This window comes from Lolium perenne, chromosome 7, assembly GCF_019359855.2.
Source record: "Lolium perenne isolate Kyuss_39 chromosome 7, Kyuss_2.0, whole genome shotgun sequence".
NCBI classification, from domain to species: domain Eukaryota; kingdom Viridiplantae; phylum Streptophyta; class Magnoliopsida; order Poales; family Poaceae; genus Lolium; species Lolium perenne.
This window is the reverse complement of record NC_067250.2, coordinates 64,931,613-64,955,761: the sequence shown is the minus strand read 5'-3', so window position 1 is coordinate 64,955,761 and position 24,149 is coordinate 64,931,613. Positions and strand designations below refer to the sequence as shown.

At 48.5% G+C, this 24,149-nt stretch overlaps 3 protein-coding genes across 4 annotated transcripts; 1 reads left to right on the top strand and 2 right to left on the bottom strand.

Annotated features, from left to right (window-relative positions):
- Nucleotides 1-794: 794 nt before the first annotated feature.
- On the top strand, nucleotides 795-4,710 carry LOC127317244 (phosphatidylinositol 4-kinase gamma 5). The gene is made up of 2 exons (XM_051347768.2): nucleotides 795-1,097; nucleotides 2,073-4,710. Exon 2 carries the CDS (start codon nucleotides 2,208-2,210, stop codon nucleotides 4,290-4,292), a length of 2,085 nt encoding a protein of 694 aa, XP_051203728.1. The 5' UTR covers nucleotides 795-1,097; nucleotides 2,073-2,207; the 3' UTR covers nucleotides 4,293-4,710.
- A 283-nt stretch (nucleotides 4,711-4,993) lies between these two features.
- LOC127317245 (calcium/calmodulin-regulated receptor-like kinase 2) lies at nucleotides 4,994-8,421 on the bottom strand. Of its 2 annotated transcripts, none has more exons than XM_071823435.1 (8): nucleotides 8,197-8,421; nucleotides 7,602-8,030; nucleotides 7,320-7,473; nucleotides 6,866-6,992; nucleotides 6,542-6,627; nucleotides 6,379-6,450; nucleotides 5,776-5,979; nucleotides 4,994-5,492 (listed from the first exon to the last, which is right to left on the bottom strand). In XM_071823435.1, the coding sequence occupies exons 2-8, from the start codon at nucleotides 7,949-7,951 to the stop codon at nucleotides 5,193-5,195; spliced, it is 1,293 nt and encodes a 430-aa protein (XP_071679536.1). In that variant the 5' UTR covers nucleotides 7,952-8,030; nucleotides 8,197-8,421; the 3' UTR covers nucleotides 4,994-5,192. The 2 variants fall into 2 exon arrangements, with proteins under 2 accessions (XP_071679536.1, XP_051203729.1); XM_051347769.2 differs by having other exon boundaries at nucleotides 8,201-8,415.
- Nucleotides 8,422-20,173: 11,752 nt separating this feature from the next.
- On the bottom strand, nucleotides 20,174-21,684 carry LOC127313107 (aspartic proteinase nepenthesin-1-like). The gene has a single exon (XM_051343652.2). It carries the CDS (start codon nucleotides 21,571-21,573, stop codon nucleotides 20,314-20,316), a length of 1,260 nt encoding a protein of 419 aa, XP_051199612.2. The 5' UTR covers nucleotides 21,574-21,684; the 3' UTR covers nucleotides 20,174-20,313.
- Between the last annotated feature and the right edge of the window lie 2,465 nt (nucleotides 21,685-24,149).

Below are 24,149 nucleotides of genomic sequence, written 5' to 3'. Positions count from 1 at the left end.
AACACATTTGAATCGACAAGTCATGAGTACTGGGTGTGCAAATAACGAGTATCGCATCTACTTTTGCCAAAAAAAAGTGCAGTAAGTATCGCATGAGTGTACAAAACAAGATACCTACTCCCTCGGATCCCTTTAAATTGATTCAGATTTACACACAAGTCGACTAAAAGAGATCCGAGGAAATATCATTTAGCGCACACACATTAAATTCACAGTGAGGAACGGGGATGCAAAACTACACAGTACAACCTAAATATAGCAATACGCTGTTAATGGACACAACCTTTATGCTAGGCCTATCGAACAAACCAAAGGCTTATTTTCCTTGGTGGCGAAGGTTTCTTTCTGGTGTCCTTTTCCGCATGTGCTTACCGACTCTTGACCTTAATTTTGGACCATGGGCTAAAAGGAGGATACCCGTTGGACACATCGATGTCGTCGTAGTCTCGGATGCCACTATGTTCACATGACGACCCATCGCTAAATTTTACTGTAGATACCACTCGCTTCAAGGTCATACATACATTGCAATTATACCCATGTTGTTGATTTGCAAGGTTGTCGCGAGATACATATAAGAATTTCAAAAATTTGTTCAACTATGCCTTGGATGACCGTTCTTGCAATTAAAATGAAGTTGAGGGTGAGCAGAGCAAGAAGACGGAGGAAGAAGACAGGCTCCTTGTGCAAGGCAGACGTCCGTTACTTGGGCCAAGAAGACACGCCCTCCTCGCGGCACCTCTCTCCATCACCTAACTTAACCATGGTTAGTTGAGCACCTTAAATCTAACCCACACCATAACCCATCTCCCCTCTCCCCTCTCGCTCCACCCACCCCTCACACTCTCGCACAAGCTCTCTCTTGCGCACGCACGCACGCACTCTGCACGAACTCGCACGCACGGACGCACCGGGAGAGCGAGCGAGGCGAGCACTCGGGAGTCAGGAAGGCGGCGGCGGCGTGCTGGGGAGCGGGAGGCAGGCCCTGGTGACGCGCCGGACGCCGGACGGAAGACAGGGGCGGCTGCGGCGCACCCGCCAGATCTGCGGCCCCGCCGGCGGCGGGCCGCCATTTCCGAGGCTCCGCATTGGTTCAGGTACGCGCCAGCGCTCGTTCCACCGTTTCCTCTGGGTAATCTCATCTCCTCTGCTTCCATATTTCGCCGTTATCCCAGCATCTGTTTTCTCTTCTGGAAAAAAAATGGCATTTTTACTGGAAAAAACCCTGCGCTTCCTTGCCAAGGAATAGTATTAGTTCCTCCGGGGATTTTAGCTGCCTCGGACACGCATTACCCGGCAGCCTGGCGAGTTAATACCTCCCCTTGCCGCGTAGTTCGTGGCACTGAGCGTTCCAATCCTCCCTCGATTTCTGGATTGCTTCCGAAGCAACTGATCTGTGTCTGGCCGAAGTTTCTGCCTGCGCAGCTTCCTTAGTCTAGATTCAGCTTGAAAGCTACCGGATTTCTGTGATAAAAACAAGGCTTTTGACAGCTGCATCTGAATTTTTACTGACTGTAGTGAGGTGAAATGAAATATCAGTTGGCTCCCGTGCCAGGAAAAAACAGATTGGGGGCTTGTCGAATCGAGAGGCAATGAAGCTGCTGCTGCGCGCAGCTACCACACTCAGCCGTCGGCTTTGAGTTTTCCTGGTTCGTTTGCCACATGGAAAGTTCACTATACTTTTTTGCCTGGATCTCATCATCGGTTGCCGGAGATTCAGGGTAGGAAACGCACAGATGCTAGCATTGATGGAGGAGTGAATGGGGGGACATCAAGAATCTCCGGATGAAACTGTAATAAAAATGCAGCTAGATTCAACGAACATACCATATCTTCAGTATGAGGCTTAAAAAACGTGGTAGCCAGAGATGGAAAGTGGTAGCCCACTCCTTATGTATACCAACTTCATATTTTATATGGAACATGAATCAAGCGCGAGTAGTCTGCAAGTCGTGCGGGAGAGTCCCTAATTTCTGGTTTTTATACTTGATAGTGGTTAGGAAGTCATATGCAGAATCATTAGTTTCATAATTGATAATAACCTCCTCCACTTGCTCTTTCTGTTTTCGCAGGATCTAGCTGTCTAAAGGCTTGGCTTATCAGTTTTCCAATAGCTTCCCATTGTAGGGGAGATCACTGCTGCCTTAACCTTCCTTAGGCGTCTTTGCTGCTCTATATCTAATGCGGAAGATGTCACTTGTTGCCTGATGATTGCTACTGTCTCGCACTCGACCACTGCGGCATCTGCAGAGTTTGACAGGCACAGGGGAGTGGACTGGAGTAAGAAGGGTGCCATCGTTGCAGCTGCCTCTAGTGTGTTGGCCTCAATTCCTTTGCTGTCAGCCATGTCTCGCAACTTGGAGGGCCCAGTCCAGACCCAGATGGCAGTTTCAGCCTTGAGCAGCTCTCTGATTGGTGACCCTAACAAAACTAGAAGCGATGCGAGGGCTGTTGGATGGAAGCGTGTTTTTGTCCAGACTGACACTGGCTTTGTACTGGCTGTTCAGCTAGATCGTGGTGACAATGCACACACCGTCAAAAGGAAGCTGCAGCTGGCTCTGAATGTTCCCACTGAGGAGAGCTCTCTCACATTCGGTGATCATGTCCTGAAGAACGATCTCAGCAGCGTCCGAAATGACTCCCCACTGCTTCTGACCAAGACCTTCATGCATCGGAGTTCCTCCACCCCATGCCTGTCTCCTACAAGCAAGGATCTCCAGCAGCAGAGGGATAGGAGTGGTCCAATCGAAGTTCTAGTATGTCCAAGCCGCTGCTCTCGGGCAAAGCAGCTTGTTAAGGATGTTGCTAGGGCCATAAGAAATGGTGTCGATCCAACACCTGTCAATAGTGGGCTTGGTGGTGCCTACTATTTCAGGAACAGCAAAGGTGAGAATGCTGCCATTGTGAAGCCAAATGACGAGGAGCCATTTGCACCCAACAATCCAAAAGGTTTTACGGGGAGAGCCCTTGGGCAGCCAGGCCTCAAAAGGTCAGTTCGAGTTGGTGAGACTGGTTTTAGAGAGGTTGCAGCATACCTTCTGGACTATGGTAACTTTGCTAATGTCCCCCCGACAGTTCTTGTTAAGATTTCACATCCTGTATTCAATGTGAATGAAAGTGTAAGCTCTACCAACAAGAAGGCTTCTCTGGGTGCTGCACGAGCTGTTAGCAAGATTGCCTCACTTCAGCAGTTTGCTCCTCATGATTTTGATGCTAGTGACCTTGGCACTTCAAGCTTCCCTGTATCTGCAGTTCACAGGATTGGCATTCTTGACATCCGAATCTTCAACACTGATAGACACGGTGGAAATATTCTGGTAAGGAAGGTGACTGGAGCAGGAAAATTCGGGAATGAGACTGAGCTGATTCCTATTGACCATGGTCTCTGCCTCCCAGAGTGTTTAGAAGATCCTTATTTTGAGTGGATTCACTGGCCGCAAGCGTCAATCCCCTTCTCTGAGGATGAGCTTGAGTACATAGCAAATCTTGATCCAGTGAAAGATGCTGACATGCTCCGCGCGGAGCTTCCCATGATCCGGGAAGCATGCCTCCGAGTGCTAATCCTCTCAACCATATTTCTGAAAGAAGGCGCATCATTTGGTCTTTGCCTTGCGGAGATTGGTGAGATGATGAGCAGAGAATTTACCAGGGTGGATGACCAGCCAAGTGAGTTAGAGGTTGTCTGTATGGAGGCAAGGAGGCTAGCAGCAGAACAAGAAGAATGTTCAACAGAACATGATTCTGGTGATGAGGATATAACTCAATTTGAACTTGATAGCGAAGATGATCATGAAATACATAAAACACCATCTGCCTACCATTTTGAATTTAAGGGTGGGAGCTCCAGAAACCCGCTGTCAAAATTGAATGAGGCCATTGAAGAGGAGGAAGATGACATTGAGGAGGAAGAAAGCAGTGCAGAAAAGTTAGCTTGCCCCAAGCCTGTCAATAAGTGGCTTCCTAACATTTCCAAGCTATCGACCTCACTGAGTGGTGTCAGCCTCATGGAGAAAAGCCAGCGTCAACTGCCTGCTGTTCCAAAGGGTGCAGATTCTGTGAAAACTTCTGAGAGCAACAACCGTACTGGCCCTCAAGTTGGTAACTGGAGGAGCGCGAACGAGCAGCTCCCGACGAGTGCAAGCTTTGTGAAGCTGGCTGACATGGGTGTGGAGACATGGGGCATGTTCCTCGAGAAGTTCCAGGAGCTGCTCCCAGGCGCGTTCCGCTCACACAAGTGCGGCGCCGCAGGGCAGAGGGCGAGACAGAGGCTGGGCACTTCTTGCCAGTTTTGAGCTAGTTCAGGAGTAGGGAAATCGGTTGGCTGCTGCTGTTTGCTTGCCGTGGCTTTCCCGTGGCTTTCTTGTTAGGTGTCAAAGGTATGTGGTCGTCGAATAAAAGCCATCCTTCAGTCTTAGAATAGGGTTCGAGTGATTCAGCGCCATCGTCAGAGGTCCATGTTTAGAAGATGGCCTTTTCTGTACATATTTTTCCCTTTCATTTCTTTTCTAGCTAGTTGCCTGGAGGAGGTTAGGATGTGTAGTCTGTCCAGTCCTTGGCCACCCAATTCCTCCACTCATGATATGCATTCAAAGGTTTCATTTAAATAAAATAAACATTCGAGAAAAGGTTTCTGATGTAGTAGGTAAACATTGTTCAGACTTCAGAGTAATGTTATATCTCCAAGCTTGAAAGATTTTCACTGTGTATTCACTTGTCATATCTGCATGTTTATTTATATTGGGCCTGTGGTCACAGATATTTCAGTGTCGTGTACCTTACTCTTTATCGATGCAGTTAAACTCTGCTGCCTGTGCTCAGGTGGCTGGTAAGTTCGCTATCTAGTTCATGTGGCAAAGCTGGATTAAACTCTTTCGACGGACATGATCATGCCAAACTGTACCGATATGCAATTGCTTATAATTGTCAATTGCAAATATCTCCTCTCTTTCCGTTCATGCTTCTGGGACGTTTAATACCTAGTTCACTTGGCAACAAAAAAATGGTCATGGATTTTCAATTTCTTACGGCCGCAGTGTTCATTTTACCAATTTACCACAATCTACCTATGTTGGATCCGTGATCCTGCCACCAAACTCTACCAGTGCTTGATTATTTACACTAATTCCAACCCAAGTTAGACACCCCCAAAGGCCAAAACCAACTGATGCTTTCATCAGTTAACGAGGAAGTTTTCAGGCTCCTACTGGCGTGATATCTCTCATGCCGGCAAGATCGCTGAGCTCCACATGCTGGTGCTCTATCCTCCTCAGCACTGTCCGAGTCTCACTCCTCTGCAAAGTCATCTGGCGCTGTCTTAGCCTTGATATCGCCTGGCTAACCTCTGATATCCAGGGCCGCTTTTTCGGGCTCCTGTTGATGCAGCGGTAGGCGATGTCTGCGAGGACCCTTACCTCCTCTGCAATGCTGCCCTCAAGGAGGTTCTTGTCAAGTATCTCGTCCCAGTCAACCTTTCCTTCCCCTCCAATTGCTGCCTGAAGGTAGAAGTGCATAATGTTGGTGCTCACAGTTGATTTACAAGGTAAACTTGCCACAACATAAAGGAACTCATGTTGAAATCATCTATAACGTAGTAAATGCTTAAGATTATTAGCCTTCTCTTTGTACATTAGAGATTCTGTTGTTGCATAAGTAACCAAACAAAACAAATCTTTAAGAAGTAATAAATCTACTGAACATATCTGGTAGCCGTTAAATATTGTTTCTTTTTGGATGAACTGGACTATAATCTACTGTAAGAATGCTGAAATCACTTACTAGGTCAATGTATTCCATAAGGCCTTGTTGTGGATTTATGGCTGTTATGAGTTCAAAAAGTATTATGCCGAAACTGTACACGTCGCTCTTCTTTGTGAACTTGTTGGTGGTGATGTAATCAGGATCCATGTATCCATAGGTGCCCTTGAGGCCTGACTTGCTTCCATCAAATACTTCCTCTTTTGATAGACCAAAGTCTGCAACCTGTAGGCAGTACCAAGTAAAACAAACAGTGTACACCAGCATAGTTATCTTATCTTAAAGCTAACAGATTTTTCTTCACGGAACTGAGTATCTTTATTTCAGTTGCATGCATTTTTCTTCAGAAGTTCACTTAGCAGGTTCAGTAGGTCACTGATCTGAAACAGTATTGGTTTAGCTTAACAACTCGCGTCCAGCGGGTTAGTTGATTAATGAACTGTGACTCAGATGAGACAATCGATATTGGTTTAGCTAAACAATCAGCATGTAGTAGGTTCAGCTGATCACTGAAATGTAATCATGGGCAGTACTTGTTTTGGCCAAGGTGGCAAAATGTAACACCTAAAAGGACACATAAAGAACAATCACATTTGCAATGATCAGTATCATAAATTGTCTAACCTTGGCCCTCATTGAATGGTCTAGGAGTATATTAGCAGACTTTAGGTCTCGGTGAATGACGGGAGGGACAGCCTGCACACATAGTCATAGCTCTAATCAATTGCCAATATCAAGGTCACATTAGCAATGGAAGTACACGTTTAATAGCCATCATCAACTGTACCCCTTCATGTAGGTACTCAATCCCATGAGAGACGTCGTGAGCTATTTGTAGCCTTTCTTGCCAGGTCAAACTCCGTTTATTATCACCTAGTAACAGGACATGGTACAAAATAATAAGGGAGAGGCTTGTTGATTCGTGGGAGCATTTAGTTTATTCGAAGGGCAGAAGCTGATTTTTATTAAGCTATGGAAGAAACGGGGTTTGGCACAGATGGCAAAATTTTGTTCAATTCCACTTTGCAGTGCACATCATGCTATACAATTTTTTTGTTCCTGTTCATCTTTCAAGTTATCAAAAAGCAGAGATTTTGTCTTCTATTCTTACCATAGAGAAGGCTCGCCAGATTCCCGTTGCTCATGAACTCGTAAATCAGAATGTGCTGACCTTTTTCCACGCAATATCCAACCAAATTAACAAGATTTCTGTGATGCAGCCTACTAAGCAAAATGACCTGCAAACGAAGAAGGAATGGTCATGATTATATAGCTTGCTCAGTTTATCAAGGTCAAATGCTTCACTACCAGCTACTCTACACAGATTAATTGAAGGCATTGCAAGTTGCACTTGCTTCACACACACACCCACAACGTGTGTCACCACTCAAGAACATAACCACTTGCTGACTAACAAAGAAAGAGAGAGAGAGAGCCAATGATTTTGCCAAACCAAATCGGGACATGCCAATTGGAAGCCAATTTTTCGTTGCCTTGCCCCGATTAGAATACTTGATCAAATGCAGGCAGGGATTATCCAAAAAAAGGATAATGGTGTGTCACACCTCTGTCTGGAACTCTCTTTCCCCTTGGGAAGAATCGCTGGCGAGGGCCTTCACAGCTACTACTTCTCCGGTGGCCATCACGGCCTTGTACACGGGGCCGAACGAGCCTTGCCCGAGGATCATGGTGAAGTTGTTGGTGGCCTTCTGCAGATCCCTGGAGAACGTTCAGAAAATGCAGTTAACAATCTGACGAATGATCATTCATTTGTGTGTCATACTATACCAGTTGATGGTTACTCGAATCACAGCAACAATGGGGTAGTAGGGAGTTGCCGCACATACTTGTAGTGGTATTTGGGGATCCCGGAGACGGAGAGGGGCGGGTGGTGGTCACCGCCGCGCCATCCCCAGAACGCGACGCGCTTCCCGGCCGGCAGCGGGTTGTGGGCCCAGTCGCCGCCGCTCTCGGAGACCGAGACGGAGACGCTGGAGTCGACGGAGCCGTTGCCGTTGCCGTTGCCGGCCCGCAGCGTGGCCGTGGAGGACTCGAGCGACCGCGTCCGGCCGGCGGCGACTCTGCCACGCCTCCGCCGCAGCCAGATGGCCAGGAACACGAGCGCCGCCGCGAGCGCCGCGGCCCCCACGGCGGCGGCGGCGGCCACGACGGCCGCGAGCTTCGTCCTATCGACCATTCTCCCGCGCCTTCCCCGGCGAGGCAAAGACCATGCCGCGGCGCGGCGGCGCTCTAGGCCTCCCCTGCCGCCACTCCTCCTGCCATGGCGTAGCAGAACAAGGCGTCAGCAAAGAATCAAAGGAGGCGATCCCGAGTGAGAATTCCGGGGCCAGAGGGGAGCAATCTCGCCGGTGATCGAGCCGGCGGAAATGGTTTCAAAGAATCGATCTGTAAAGCGTGGCGGGAGGCGTGCATCGTACGTACGTACCTCGGCAGCGCGGGAATTCCGGTCTGGGCTGGGACGCCGACGGCCGGCCTGTCGGCGCCGGAGCACTGGGGGCAGAGCGAGGACCGGCGGTGGGAGAGGCCGACTTCCCGTGCTTGGTTCTTCTGTGCGTGGGAGGAGGAAGAATTCAGAGTGGATGGGCGGGGCGGGTGGAAAAGGCGGCCTGCTGCGTTTGGAGTGGACGCAGTCGTCCGAGCGACTTCACAGGGCAAGACTGGGCATGATAAGTAATATATTTTTATTTTTTACTTATTTATTATCTCTCTCTCTCTCCCTCTGATCTTTTCTGGATTATTTTTGTCTTCTTTTTGTTTCTGAAGAAGAAGCAAATGCATGACTTGGTTTAGGACATGGAAGGCGGTTGGTGTCATGTGCAGATGAATCCCAGAAAGAGGCGTATTTATTTATTCATTCGTGATCCTACTAGTATATGTTTTTTTCTTCTAAATCCGTGAAAGTTGGTAGGTCCAGAGGAAGTAAAACAACTGTTAAAGTTTAAAAATATTAAAATATATTTTGTAGATAGTCAATGATGTATACGGCAGGCACACACAATTCTTGGTATTTCAGGCTACACGAAAATGATAAAATTTAACAAATCCTTTTCAATCCATTGGTTGGAACCTTGTATCATCGTCTTTGACTCTTCACACATTACCATTTGGACTTTTGAGATTAGGAGTATAAGCAAAGAAGATATTTTTTGCCATCCGGTAGTACGTAATTTGTCACCTGATTCAGATGATTTATGTCATATTGTAACCAAATCACAAATCTATAGCCATCTCAAATTTATCTCAAATAAAAATTGGGCCTGAGCGTTGTGTCGTGTTATCTCAAATAAAAATGAGATGTGTGGATTTTCCAAAAGGAAAAAAAACATCATTCCCAAGTAAAACAAAATAACGTGGATTTTCTGAGCAAGCTTCCATTAATCAAATATTTTTTTGTAAATCTCAATTGAATGTTAAGATAACAATATAAATCAACAACTTCTAAAAATCCTATAAAAATTTGAACATCTAAATTTCATATTTCAATGCAATTTATTTATTTTTTGAAAGTACATACACCTGGTTTGGAACAAAAATACTCCCTCCGTCGTAGGATAGTTGTCTTATATTTGTCAATTCAGATGTATCTACATATTAAATTTTGTCTACTTATATATTCAACTTTAGACTAATCAAAGACAACTTTTATAAGACGGAGAAAATATGTCAATTAAAAAAATGTTTGGAAACAAATCACCAAACTGTCACTGTACATCAGCTCCGGTACAAAACTTAACCTTTCACTGAAGCTAGAAAGGCATTCCTTTGGGAAAAAAAATTGAAGTTGAAGAGTGATGGCAGAGTTACATCACCCGCATGTAACTGATTGGGCGCTACCGCCAAGGGAGTTACTACCATGGACCGACCGACCGACCTGACTAAGAGCATCTCCACTCGTCTCCCCGACGAGGCCCCCGGATGACGTTTTTTCAATCCGGATGGCGAAATTTGGCCCAGTCGCGCCCCATGTTCCTCGATTTCGTCCGAATTTGGGCCTAAATTCATCCGGCGATCCCACGCCATCCCCAGCCCCCCGGGGAGCTGTCGGGGACTCCGGACGAAACAAAAGCGCGCGAAAGGGCGAGGAAACTTCCCGCGCGTCTGGTGGCCCCAACTTGTCGGCGAGAGACACCGATGCGGAAGCACAAGGACGGCGCCGCCCCAAGCGCGATCACGATACCTCCGGCGAGCGGAAGCGCAAACCGGCGAAGGTGAAGGTCGAGGAGGAAGAAACCGTCAAGGACGCCGCCATCCTCGAAGCCGTCATCGCGAGGTCCCTCCAGGACCTCGTACCCGCCGACAACGCCATGCCGCTCGACCAGGCCTGCGCCTGGTCGAGGGAGCAGTGGGAGAAGGAGGAAGAGGAGCGGCAGGCGAGGCACCTCCAGGACTGCGCTCGCTTCCGGCGCCCTGCGACTCCTCCATCCGGCGCCGTCGTCCCCGTCGTCGACCTCGAAGGCTCCGACGACGAGCTGTACAAGCCATCGCCGTCCCCGCCTCGCACCAGCGGCCGGTGGGGAGACGCCGGCCAAGGCAGCAGCCAGGCGGCTTCGGCGCCGCCACAGTTCGACGACGACAGCTCCGACGACGATAGCGGTGACGGCGACTACACGGTGTTCTACCGCCATTTCGGCATGTAGAGCGCCGTGTTTTAAAATTTACAGTTGTATTCCCCTAGCTGAATTCGAAATATAGTCGAATTCGGCCTCTATGTATGAACTTCGCCATCTATATAGTAAATATCATTAAATTTAGTCTAAATTCGACCGTTTTATGCCGTAGTTTGTCAAGTTTCCGTTTTTCAAATTTAGATTACCGTCTTCACCTGAGATCGCGGCTGGGAAACTACTCCTCCCCACGCCAAATTTACGTCCAATCCGGACGAAAATTTCCCCAGATTTCGGCGTGAAGAGAGCAAACGAGTGGAGATGCTCTAACGAAATTTCTCACTCACGCAGTGTCGATCGTCGTCCGATTCCGGACGGCAGTACATGCATCTCTCACTATATCTCGAGCATAACGCCCGCCTTGTCTTGCCTCGTGAGCAAGGTGAGTTAAGGAGAAAAAAAATGCTGCCGGAGACATTTGTACACTTGCATCATGCATAGTCCTAGTCTCTTGCCAAGAAAATGACATTTGTTTTAACTCTTGCAGCCGGTGAGGGGTAGCACTAGAAAAAGATCAACCTTTGCAAAGAGGAGAACTTGCTCCGCGCATCGCACGTCCGGCTGACACGCGAGTACGGAACCAGAGAGCCTTCCGCAAACGAAACTCCACCGCGAGTTTAGCACGAATTCACACCGTGCGAGGCTAGTTCGATTAGACTAGATGACTGTACCTGTGCGAATGGTTGGCTAGTACTCGTTTGGAATGCACCGTGCACTTTTGAAAATCGGTCGGCCGTACAAAATCGTTCCGTATGCATACGATAGTTGTACATACTACATATAAAAACGGATTAGCCGAAATACGAGTACAGTTACATACAACACAGGAGTACAACTACGTATGACACACGAGTACAGTTGCGTATATCACACGAGTACAGTTGAACACATGGACGAGTACAAATACAGTCATGCACACAAGCAGGTTCAGTTGCGCACACGAGCAGGTACAATCACGCACAACATACGAGTACAGTTGAACAAACATGAGAGTATAGGTACAATCGTGCACACGAACAGGTACAGTCACGCACAACACACACGAGTACAGTTGAACACACATGCGAGTACAAGTACATTACACACACGAGCAGGTACAGTCGTGCACACGAGTAGGTACACTCACGCATAACACACGAGTACAGTTGAACACACGAGCGAGTACAAGTACAGTCACACAGACGAGCAGGTACAAACGCGCGTACGAGCAGGTACAGTCGTGAACACGAGCAAGTACATGTACAGAAGTACAGTGGCGCATACGAGCAGGTACAGTCGCGCGTATGTACAGGTACAGTCTCGCACACGGGCGAGTACAGTTAGCGAGTAAAGGAAAAAATTGCACCAAATACACTAAAAACAGAAGTACTTATCAGTTGAAACACGAGTACAGTTAGGTACACACCACAGGTACAATCATAATACTATTGGAAGTACGAAAAAAATATCTCCAAACCTATCAACATGGGATCTAGTTTTTGAAGATCTCGACGCGAGGATCTCAAAAGTGAAAACGGTTCGCAATTTGGACTTATGGTTCTCAAGATATTTCATTTTGAAAAAACGAATCTAGAAGAAAAAAGAAAAAACTGACACAACCCAGTCTTCTCTCCCCTCCCCCATCCCCATCTTGCTTCCCCTTGCGACACGTGGCGAGCAGGGAGACCACTTCTCAGGGATTTTCTGGCACCACAGCGCGCCTGTCGCGTGCGGAACGAGTTGACTTCCCTTCGCGAAGGTCGGCCTTTTTTTTAACGATTTCGGCCGGTGAGTCAATAAAAGAAAATCCTGCCGCTGGTTGTACCTTGCGGCCCGCCGGCCCGGTCAGATAAGTGATTGTGTCTCTGGAATGATAAATTTCTTTGTAAAACAACAGAGTGTGTTGTCTCACAATATTCCGCTTAAATAAGACATACATGCGTGTTGTCAAACCCAGGGTTCGATTTCTGGTCATGTTTTTATGTAACGTCAGATTTTTTGTGTTGTGAGTAGTATGTTTTAGTCATATCATTGCAATAAGATAACTCCCATGCAGTCGCTTCATCAATGTTTTGCCCTATCGATATAATGCAAAGCGTTTCTCTCAAAGTGCAAGTGCCCTAGAAGGCTAGAACCGAATGTCCAGGGTTCGGATTATGTGCGGTAAAGAAATAGTTAAAATTTCTTCTGATGTTGGTAATTGTAACCGGTCCCTTCATCATGACTTCCTGTCACCTCATTGCCTATGCTGCTTGTAAAGTTTAACCAATTAAAATGAGTGGATAGCTGCTGACACTGACAGTAACCAAAAAATCTAATTTCCTAACCAACCTTAAGTTGCTTACCTCATAGTCTCCCGATTCATGAAAATACATATCAACATTGCAAGTTGCATTGCAACTTGCACAAATATTTGTGTAGTATATACGAGCAATTTCGATAAGTATCAGTAGTGCTTTTCCTCAACGGAAAAAGACCTGAGAGGTGAAGCAACCAAGTGGTGCTTAAATACACAAACTTGTGGTGAACAAGTATGCCAGCTTCCACCTGGCAATCCTTCCTTGGCAGACCTTTTTTCTGCAGGCCAATGTTCAGAAATCCTGGCATATGCGACCGATTCCGTGCTCTGGGTGCACCAACCATGCCTCATAAAAATAACCAAATGTTGCTTCCGGCACACACACATGGAACATGCATACGTATCCCGATATTTTTATTTCAGAATTTTTTCACATTTCGAAAATGCATTTCCAACCTGGGTTCACGTGCATCCAGGTTCAACTGGGGCTTTTCCCACCAACCGTGCCTCATAAAAACCTGAGACAGGCCAAAGTCCAAGTTGAAGCGTCTAAATTCAGCTTGGGCCTCTTTGTTTCCATGCATACATATAGCTTGCCCTGCTGCTCGTAATTGCCCCGGCTTAACATTTCTTTTGAAGTGCGTACAATGGTACAGTTTTGCTAAGTCTGTGCAAGAACTCCCAGAAAGATTATTTGGCCAACAATCGGTTTGATTTTGGACTAGAAACAAGTATTGTTTAAATCTTTTCACGCTGCTTTTAAAGTGCGTAAGAGTATCTCTAGCAGATCCCATAAACTCGTCAAAACTATAAAATAATAAGGGTTTTTTTAGTTTTCATTCGGTTTCTCCTGCCGATCAAATACCGCAAAATGATGCAACCCATTAATTTTTTTAAGGGGTCTGAAAAGACCCCGTCTAAACCGGACATTCGCGGGTTGCATGGCCGAACGGAACACAAGCTCTATCCACGCGTGGGATGTTGACAGGCTGAAATTTTTGCCATTCCCCTCCCACCCACCTTATTTCACGCATCCTCTTTCCGCCGGGCCGCCGCCTCCCGCCATCTTTCTCAGCATTATTGACTACGCCCCGCCGCCCTCGAGTGCCCCTCACCCCGCCGCATCAGTAGGAGGCCGGACCTTGCAGGCGGACCGCGTTTCCTTCCACAACGGAAGACTCCAATGGTGGCCGCCATGGAGGTCGGGAGAGAGTCGTCGCCCGCCCCGGGAACCCTGTCCACGTGGGAGCACCGCGCCTCCACTCCAAGCGTGTGGGTCCGGGTGAGGCCCCCGCCGGCACAACGCGGGCTTAGCCCGGTGGCCCGCGCCGACATCGGCGGAGGGGGGAGGACGAGGTGGCTAGAAGCTAGGATTTGGTTGTCGCCTCGATTCCGTCCGCGGAGGATGAAGCGTTTTGGTGGATTTTTTTGAAACGTACACGTACTCTTTGCCTCCTACCTATAAAGTACTAGCACAATACCCGTGCTTTGCAACGAGTTAACAAGTAATAAATTAGTCTCACAAAAAAAGATTTAGTAGATTTTTCTTTGATTGGAAAACATTGCCGCGCCACTCTTCAGTTTTCTTGGGAATCAGTGGCACGTCCAGCCTTAGACACATGGACATTTTTTCCCGCGCCAGAGGACACCGATCCTTTTTTACCTCGCCTGATGACACCGATCCAATCCTTGATCAACCGATCGATCACAACTTCAATATTTTTCACCGCCCATATTCCGCAAAGAAGTGCCCTTGTGTTGCAGCAGTTCTAAAATAATTTAATATGTGTTCATAAACATCAAAAATAATATCATACAATCGATCTGTAGCTCTCAAAAATCTTATATTTTACTTTGCTTTTTTTGTTTTGTCATGGTATTGTTTTTGGAATATTGTCATGGTTGTCCAAGAAACAAAAGGTAAATTTTAGGTCTAGTTGGTCTCCGTCGAAAACGAATGGAGACGACAGGAAAGGCTATTCGCGAAATCTCATTTTTAGCCCAGGCCCAAAAAAAAAGGAACGCAACCCTAGCTTTCTTGCAACGCTGTAACCCCCAAGCCATCACTCGTTCATCACTTTTACGCAACCGTGCATCGCGCCGCCGCCCCACTGCCTCCTTCGATTCAAGAACCGCCGCCCACTCCCTTCTCAACCGTACTACTAGGGCAGACACGAGAGAAGACATCGGCCAAACACTGTAATTCGACAAGACGAAGGTCGATCGTGCGATGAACACAGCAATGGCACGAGGACTCGGTGATGGGGATTTACCCGATGATGTCCTCACCGAGGTTTTCTCCTACCTACCGGCCAAGTCCGCCGGCCGCTTCCGCGCCCTTTCCCGTTCATGGCGCGCGACGCTCTCGTCGATGACCTTCGCCCACCTCCACCTCCAACGAACCACCAAGCCAGGCGAGATCAAGGTTTTCTTCAGCCTACCTGATGGTACCTCCGAAGAGGAATCCAGCCACGGCAACGCCCCCGAAGAAGAATCCTGCAACGACGACGGCACCCCGGAAGAAGAAGATGGATCCTGCGACGACGGCATAGAAGAACCCTACTTCTATGCTTGGCAGCCCGGTGGTGCAGTCAAGAAGCTCGCGCCCAACTATTTAGGCCTGGGGACTCCTCTCACCAGGCCCCTCCACGGCCTCGTCCTAATGCGCAACACCAGGTATCACGTCGTCAACCCTAGCACCGGTGCAGCCTTGGCTCTCCCCGACAGCAGCAACCCGTCGGCGAAGCAGATTCGCCGGCCGCTATGGTACTACTTGAAGCACGTAGCCTACGGCCTTGGTTACTGCGCAGTGACCGGAGATTATAAGGCAGTCCGCATATTCAGCAACGAAGCCAGCCATGAGTTCACTCAGATCCTCTGCGAGGTCTTTGTTCTCGGCAAGCTGGCGTACTGGAGGTATCCTGCCCAAGATCCTCCTGTGTGCGTCATCAAGGAGGAGAACCCGGGCGTGTTCCTCAGCGGGTATTTGCACTTCCTTTGTCTGGACGGCGAGATCATTGCTTTCGACATCACTGCTGAGACGTTTGGGTCAGTGTTGCCGCCGCCCTATCTGGAGGATGCCGGTCCGATCATCAAAATGACGGAGCTCAACGGATGCCTATGCGTCTGCCATGGAGAGCTTGGTTACAGTGACAAGGAGTACCATATATGGGTGTTGACAAATTACAAGGAAGGAGAATGGGAACAAATCTATCGCTTCGATCCAACGTATTGGGCAGAACCAGATTGGACGCAGCTAGATTGCTCGTGGATAGCTCCACTTTGCATGTACACCAGCGAGGACGGAACTAAGAAGATTATGTTTGATACGGGTAACTGCAAGGTGTTCACGATGGACGTCATGAACGGAAACACGCCGGAGATCCTATTCAACCCAGACGACACAATGGTTGGCCGCTTTGAGGACTTTACTGAGCCTAGATTAGGACTGTTTGAGGAGAGCCTCGTGCCCGTGGGATGCACAATTGAGGAGATGGTACTATCGTGTCCGAAGACCAAAGCTTGGTTTGACATCCTCAAGTGGATGCCGACGCGGCATGTTGCCGATTTAAGCTTGGTCTGCAGGGGATGGCACGCAATGGTCAAAGATGATAATTTTGTCCGGTCACATGTCGCCCATGCAAACTTGAATAAAAGCCCTAGAATCACGATGATCCAGGATACTTTAGTGAAGAGGTGTTGCAATTTGGAGGATGTAATTAATGGAACAGAAGGTTGCCAACTTTTTCTTCATCTTGTATGTTCTCAGCCATGTCATGGTCTGAATGCCGGGACACATCATTCTCACAGCTTTGTATACAATCCTGTCGGTGGCCATGGTGAGAACATTATGCTTGACGGTGTTGATGATGTTGATGATCTTGACGACGTTTACGATGGTGCTGACAATGTTGACGATGTTGACGACGCTGACGATGGTGTTGACAATGTTGACGATGGTGTTGACAATGTTGACGACGTTGACAATGGCATGTTCTTTGCTGGTCAAACTGGTTTGGGATACGACGCACAGAACAACAAGCATGTGATAGTGCTTATCACCTACAAGCAGAAGAACTTGGCAACACGGGAGTACCAACTTGAGTGTAAACTACGGTATGTGAATAAGAAAAAATGTCATTCAGTAGACCCTCCTCCCAGACCAATTGCTGATGTGCCACCGACCTGGGTTGATGGCAAAATCTTCTGGTTGGTAGATCCTAACCTTGGGCCAGTTTCTCAAAAGTGCGAGATAGTGTCATTTGATGTGGAGACCAAGGAATTTCAGGTTCTAGGAGGTCCCCCATGTAGCAGCTACAACGACGGAAATATGTCCATCCTGCAGCTTCAAGGTGCACTATGCGTTGCTTGTTCGGACAAGAGGAGCAACGCGCTTGACATATGGATGATGAAGGACGCTGGCATTTGGTCCATGGAGTATCACATAGAGCTGGAAAGAGTTCTCGCCACAGTATTCATGGGAGAAAACTACACCATTGGCTATTGATCCAACGGATGGACGGATTTTACTTAGCACGGGTCGGTCATTGGGCTACATCGACCCCAAGACAGGAGCAATGGAGACTCTCTACAGCAATCATGGCCAGCCAGGGGATGCAAATTTCTGCCCTGTCATCTGCCACGAAAGCTTTGTCAGCACACTCTGATTCGTTTAATCAGTGTGTGAATTCAATTTCCCAGGTCTCTACTGCCAATTTAATTTCCAAAGACCTCGTGAGTTTCAGTAATCATGCTTTGTTCTTGAGTTTCATATTAATTTCATCACACTTTTGCTTGGTTTGTTATTTCCTTAACTGTGATTAAGATTGTACTAGCTACATACTGTTTGATATTATCTCAAAGCGCTTTGGATTACATTGTTTGAACACAGGGCTGGTGATATAGCATATAAACTGAACTAGTTTGAACTGTTTCACCTCGCATCAAAATAAAATTCGTACAAATTGTTGTTGTGGAAACTGAGAAAACTATCAATGTGACTTGGATATTATCTAAAAGCGCTTTGGATTCCATTGTTTGAACAAAGGGCTGGTGATATAGCATATGAACTGAACTTGTTTGAACTGTTTCACCAACGTCACATCAAAGTAAAATTCGTACAAATTGTTGTTCGTACAAACTATAAAGCCACATGGAGCAGGCCGTTGTGCCTGAGCTGTGGTCTGGGCGAAGGCTCCTGTGAATGTATAAGCTGATATTACCCAGCTATAAGGGATCCAAGGTCAGAACAATAGATATTTCTCAGAACTGCTGTCATAAGTACCCAGCTGCATAGCACCTCCACATTGTGTAAATTTGGATGAATCTAGTTACTATTTACTTATTTAGTGACTAGATACATCCAAAATTTTACACAGTTAAGACAAGTTTCACGAGACAGAGGGAGTACTAACGATCTAATCAAGATTACCCTTGGGCAAAAGGCCGATGTCTGGAGTGCTTAGTAGTTTGCCATGTCCGAGCTTGCTCCGCCACTACAAATGAATGAATGAGAAAGAAGATAACAATCAACTTGAAATATTCGAAGATGACGGATGAGTGACTGAATATTGAAATGCCAAGACAGAGATACTTAATTAATAATCAAAAATAGTAAAATAATGAAATGATCTACTCAAGAAATGCAAAGCAAATGAATGAGGATTCAATTTTCAAATGATGAGAAATGAGTGATTAAAAGGCTTAAGGACTCAACTTAAATTTTAGGGTCGAGAAATGAGTGACGAAGAACCGAGAGACTAAGAAGAAAGGTGATGCATGAAGATCAACAAAACAATTGAATAACTAAGATACTGGGTGAAATGCCAAGAAATGAGTGACTACATTATTAATCTGAGTCTTTAAAAAATAAAGTAAGAGACTAAATAGAGACCAAGTCAAATAGAGCCAAGGAAGAGCAAAATCATGAGTGAAATACCGAAGAGTGAGGAACTGAAAACTAAAGAAAAAAAGAGAGTAAGACAAATAAAGACGTGGGGATGTGCAAAAGAATCATACTTTGTAGATTCATGAGCTGCGATGTTCCACGCTCTTAGTATAGCACAAACCAAGATCGTGATCATCGCCCGATTGGTGACACACTCTACATTACTCAACAGGAAAGCAATTGCCAAATCTTCTGCTGATATGATCCTTGCCAAAAAGATGGCATGAAATTTATATGGGATAATCACCTAAAACAGAGTGGAGCGAAAAAAAAAAATGACCATCTATCAACACATTCTGAGGCTTTGACACAAAACTAAATAGTACCGTGGCACCTAAAATTTAACACATAGGGATGATCCCTATTCAACAATAAGGATTCAAACAATAGAAAAAGTGAAAACAAAATTCTATAGAATATACAAGAACAGAAAAGTAGACAAAAACGTTGGTGACATAAGCATGAGAACATATAACACCAAATAGCAGCTATAAAACATCCTAAATCAGGATCCCTCTCTAAACAACTATGATATTATGGGCAACTCAATAACTATATATCCAGCAGAGGCTCTAAGAAAAGCCAATAATCAGGGCAAAAATACATGGTCACACATAACAAAAGAAATAATCAGGCTCTAGACCAATATATATGTGACTGTTTGAACAACAGATCAAGGACATCTATTGCGGGAAATCACAATCAGGACAAAAAAAGGTGAAAACCCATGTTGTCATGCCCTGCAAACAGAAAACTAAACACACTCCCCCACCTCCACCCAGCTATTGAATCTGCGGCCACCTGAATACGACCATATCATCGACGAACCCATGCTCACTCATCTACGGCCCTCAACCGCAACCAGAAAATGGACCATCATGCTACTCCCGCGCCCCAAGACAACCCACCGACAACGAAAGAAATGAGAGAGGGGGCCAATGAAACACAAAGTGAATGGCGAACCCATCTCCCTGGTGGCACCCATATCTTCCGTCCTGCGAGCGACCGCTCCCTTGGCACGCGCCTAGTGAGGCATCCCCACAACCTCTCCGCCATGACCTTGCCCAACTCGGCTTCTCCCACCTATATATAAATGAAATAGGGAGAAACAGGGCTCTACCGTGAAAAACCCAAAGGAGATTAAAAACGTGTAACCGTGTGGTTCGGTGCGGCAATGCAGCCCAAAACTGACATAAACATACCTGGCACGATGCGTCAAGATTTGTTGGAAATGCAATTCTAACGGCGTCGTGGACTACCGGTCAAGCATCCACCATTGAAACAACGTCGTGATTCATGCATATCTATGTGCAACATTAAGTTACACACTAAGTTACAAATATTGAAACTTAATCGTTAGGTCATTCTATAGCTTGAATCACGAGAATAAACAGGACGATCGAAACATGACCGGCAGGCCATGGCGCCTTGGACCGAAAAGTGATTGTGCTCCAAATGATAAACAGCTAATTGTTATTTAGGAAAATCGTCCTTAAAAGGTTCACCTTCTCTACACACATGTCCCATTTTGATCATACCAATAACGCAGTATGCATGACAAAAAAAATAAAAATACAGTATATGGTATCGTCTGCAGCTCGGACTAGTGAGAAAAACTTAATTCAGGCAGGATTTTCTACCGTGCACGATCAGACGAGACTTTGTGGGGCGAGCACCCACGCCAGAAGAGTGACCATTACCATGAGTGCCACCCGCTCCGGCGCCAGAGCACTTGCCGCCGCCGTCTGGAACGTCAGCTGCCCGCCGTGGATGTCGTAGGTCATGGTCCTGCCCGCCTGCAGCAGGCTACCCAGGACCGTCCCGCCGGTCGACGGCAGTATGGTGAAGCACGTCAGCCCGCCACTGACGTCGAAAAAGTAGTTCTCGAACCTGAACTCCATCGCCCTGTCGGCCCCGTCGAACACCAGCGAGAGCACGGGGACCTTGGCTTTGGCAAGCTCGTGCGCGAGGAAGCACAGCTGGTTGACGTCGCCGGTGGCGTTCACGCCCTCCGACTGAACTCTGCTCACGAGCTCCCGCCTCAGGACCCTGTACGCTGCCTCCTCGAGATACGTGACAGGCAGTGTGGTGCTGAGGATCGCCCCGCCGGAGCCATCCGACCGGACGTCGAAGGTCCCCGCCGGGATGGCGGTCAGGAGCTTTCCGTCGAGCTGAACTCCGGTGAGCTTGACGTAGTACAAGTCAGGGTCCTGCTTCTCTGTGGCTGCCAGCAGCGGCGTGCTGCTCCTTCTGCCCCGCATCATCGCCTGCAGCGCGATGATGTCGAGGTTGTCGGCGTCCCCCGAGCTCCAGCTGACGAAGCTCTTGCCAGCAGCGTCATTCAGAGGCGCGATAAAGTAGGTGAACCGGGACATGTTGAGCTGCGACACGAGCGATAGGCCCCCCCTGCTGAAGCCGGCGAAGCCCGAGGCACCGGCGAGGCCATCCACCATGATGTCGCCGCTGCAGCCGAACACCACGCCGGGGACGGGCGTGGTCCCGAAGCTGAACGTGTCGGTGGCGAGGAAGCCGGACGTGTTGCCGCCGCCGATGAACGTGTCTATGTACGTGCAGAGGGCGCGGTCTCCGGCGCAGTGGTGATCGCCGGGGATGGCACGCTGGCATGTCTGGGAGGCGCAGCCTACCTCGCGGAAGGAGTCGGAGTTCTTGGGCAGGAAGGTGCGCGTGCCCGGCGGCGTGAACCTGACGCACGAGGTGCAGTGATCGCACTGCGCCCAGACGAGCTCGCCGGTGATGTCCATGATGAGGGAGACGGTCTGCGGCGAGGTCCCGACGGAGATGTCGAAGACTAAGGCGCCAGAGCCGTCTGCCGCCGCGTGGCCCATCTGTTGGCCATCTTTGCGCTGGCTGGAGAGGTTTGTTACTCCCTGCCGCGCCTTCTGTTCCATGTAATCCTTGGCGGACTCTCTGATGACTGAACGGACCTCATAGGCATACGGTGCCGATGAGACAAGCGCAGGAGCTACAGGAAGAAGAATGAGAAAAAGAAGTGAAGCCGCCATTGCTACGGTCGTCACTGCGACTGCCATACCTTCTGTTCCATGTGGTATTGTGGTATGTGCTAGAGCTTGCTAGTCAGCTAGCTTAGTACTGGCCTAGTTACCTTCCGCGCTGGTAGATTGGTAGCCTCGAAGTGAACGCGTGCAGGCCTGGATTCTTTGTTCGACAATACGGTTCTATCAATGATCTATCGCTGTCGTAATAGCACTTGCCAAAAAAAAAAGTACTGCTATACTGTATATCCCAACAACGAAAGTAACTAAGACATACATGTTGGTGGCGTACATTCGTAGGCTATACACAAAAGTCTAATTTTTTAACTGCCCTTGTTCCTCGGGCAGGGGGGTCTGTCTCCGTTGCTTATATACATGGTGAAGCAATGCGACCAACTGTCATTCCATGTAATTCTTGGTGCACGTTAGCATTGTTATGGTAACCAAAATGTAGACAAAGATTTCTATAATAGATCGGAAAGCCCTAAATTGGACAAAGAAATTTCTTATGCTAGAATCAGAAAAACGGTTTTGCTAATTCTTGAGCATTAGAGCATCTCCAGCCAGCGTACCCCAAAGCACCCCAAACGGCACCGGATCGAGCGTTTGGGGGACGTGTTTTGTTTGTGCCGCGTTTGGGGGACGTCGCTCCCCAGCCGCGTCCCCAAACACCGTCCCCAAACAGAAATTCAAATAGTCTGCATTCAAAAAAGATCGTTCCCGCTGAAGTCGTCGGGGGAAGGGGTTGGGTGACGGCAACACCGACGGTGCATCCTGAGTCGATGTAGGCCTGTCGATCACGACGAACTCGTCGTGAACTTCCCGGTGTGCATGCTCCGTCGCCGACGCCGAGGCAGAGGCCGACGCATGTGTACTAACAGATGTTGTCGCAGACGCGTCTGCCAGCTCTTGCTCCGGGGTAGGGGTTGCTGCCGCTGCCTCGGCCGCTGCCATTTTGGTTTCGATGTCGTTGAGGATCTGGCCTTTGAAAAAGTTGTGCGTCGCCCGCGTCAGGGGAGACATTCCTTATGTCGACCCTGTCAGCAGGGACATGTCGTCCTTGCCTTTCTTAAGCTCCATCTTCTCCTTTTGCCTCTTGAGCAGCGCCGCCCATCTTTCGTCGGTCTTTTTATCATGGGAGAGCAGGGTCGAGGAGACCTCGGCAGGCACTGCGTGATCGACGCCTGCGTCTTCTCGGCCGACGCAGCGTTGGCCAAGGCGGCCTTGGCAGTCTTGTTGCCGATAGGACGCCCTGCCGATGTTGCCAGCGGCGCTTCCAGATCAATGGCGTCTTTCCTCTGCTACAACGAAACGCGCGTCAGCCGCCATTTCTCGTTCTTTTTTAGTTTGCTATAGCAATGCATCGGCGCGAACGACTTCTCATCCGAGTTCTTCCGGTACATGTCCATGGCCTTGTCGAACTAACAACAGGAAACACAATCACAGATCGTCGAACAAAATGTAGGTGCTACAGATTATCTAAGAAAGAGTCGTACCACGCCGCTAATGTCGATGGCGCTGTCGCCTCTGGTCTCGATCTCGTGATGAAACCCATGGAACATGTTCACCGACGCCTGGATGATGGCCCATCACGTCGACATGCCTTTTGGCTCCTCTTCACTGTCACTTTTTTGTAGTCATTGTTGATTAGCTTGCGCTCATCGAACTCGGTCTTGATCCTCGCCCAATACTTTTCGTACTTTTGGTTGGCGCCGATGATGGAGTCATGGCTCACCGTCGACCATGACTCGCAGAGACATTGATCCTCCAGAACCGTCCACTTGGGGCCTCGTGTGCTCGACGCCTTCTTCTTCTTCCTCACACCGGCCGCGTCAACCTCGACGAGATCATCGCCATCCTCTGCGCCGTCATCCTCTTCATCGCTGCCCTATTCGTCCTCGTCATCGTCGTCCTCCTCCTCCCCTCCTCCTCCTCCTCCTCAGCACCGGTGCCCTTGAATTCGAGCGGGCCCCTGCGGCCAGTGAACGGGCACCGTCCGCACCGGGTCCTAGCTCACGCTGGGTCGCTTGCTCGTACGCCGGGGAGTAGAAGACGGCATTGGGGTTGAAGCCGCCATGCGGCAGCGTATCCTGGTTGTGCGGCAACAAGTTTGGCGTCACACACCCGGGAGTGGCGGAGGGGCCGTCGTTGTAGAACCCGGATGTCGACGGAGACACCACTCCCGGAATGTACACCGGCGCCGACGTACTCCATGGGCTCGCGTTGGTGGCAGCGATACACCCGACCAGCGCGTGCTGGTGCGCGCGCTGCCAACGCCTTCTTCTCCAGCTGCGCCGCCCTCCGTCCCTTCCGCTCCGCCATCGACATCTTCCGGCGCAGACAGTCTTGATGCCACTGATCTTCGGTCCAACCTTCCGGCTTCTTCTTCGGAGCCGGCGCCTTCCGCGGCTCCGTGAAGGGCGCTTTTGCCCCTTTCGTCTCATTGCCCGGCGGCTTCTTGGCCGCTTTCT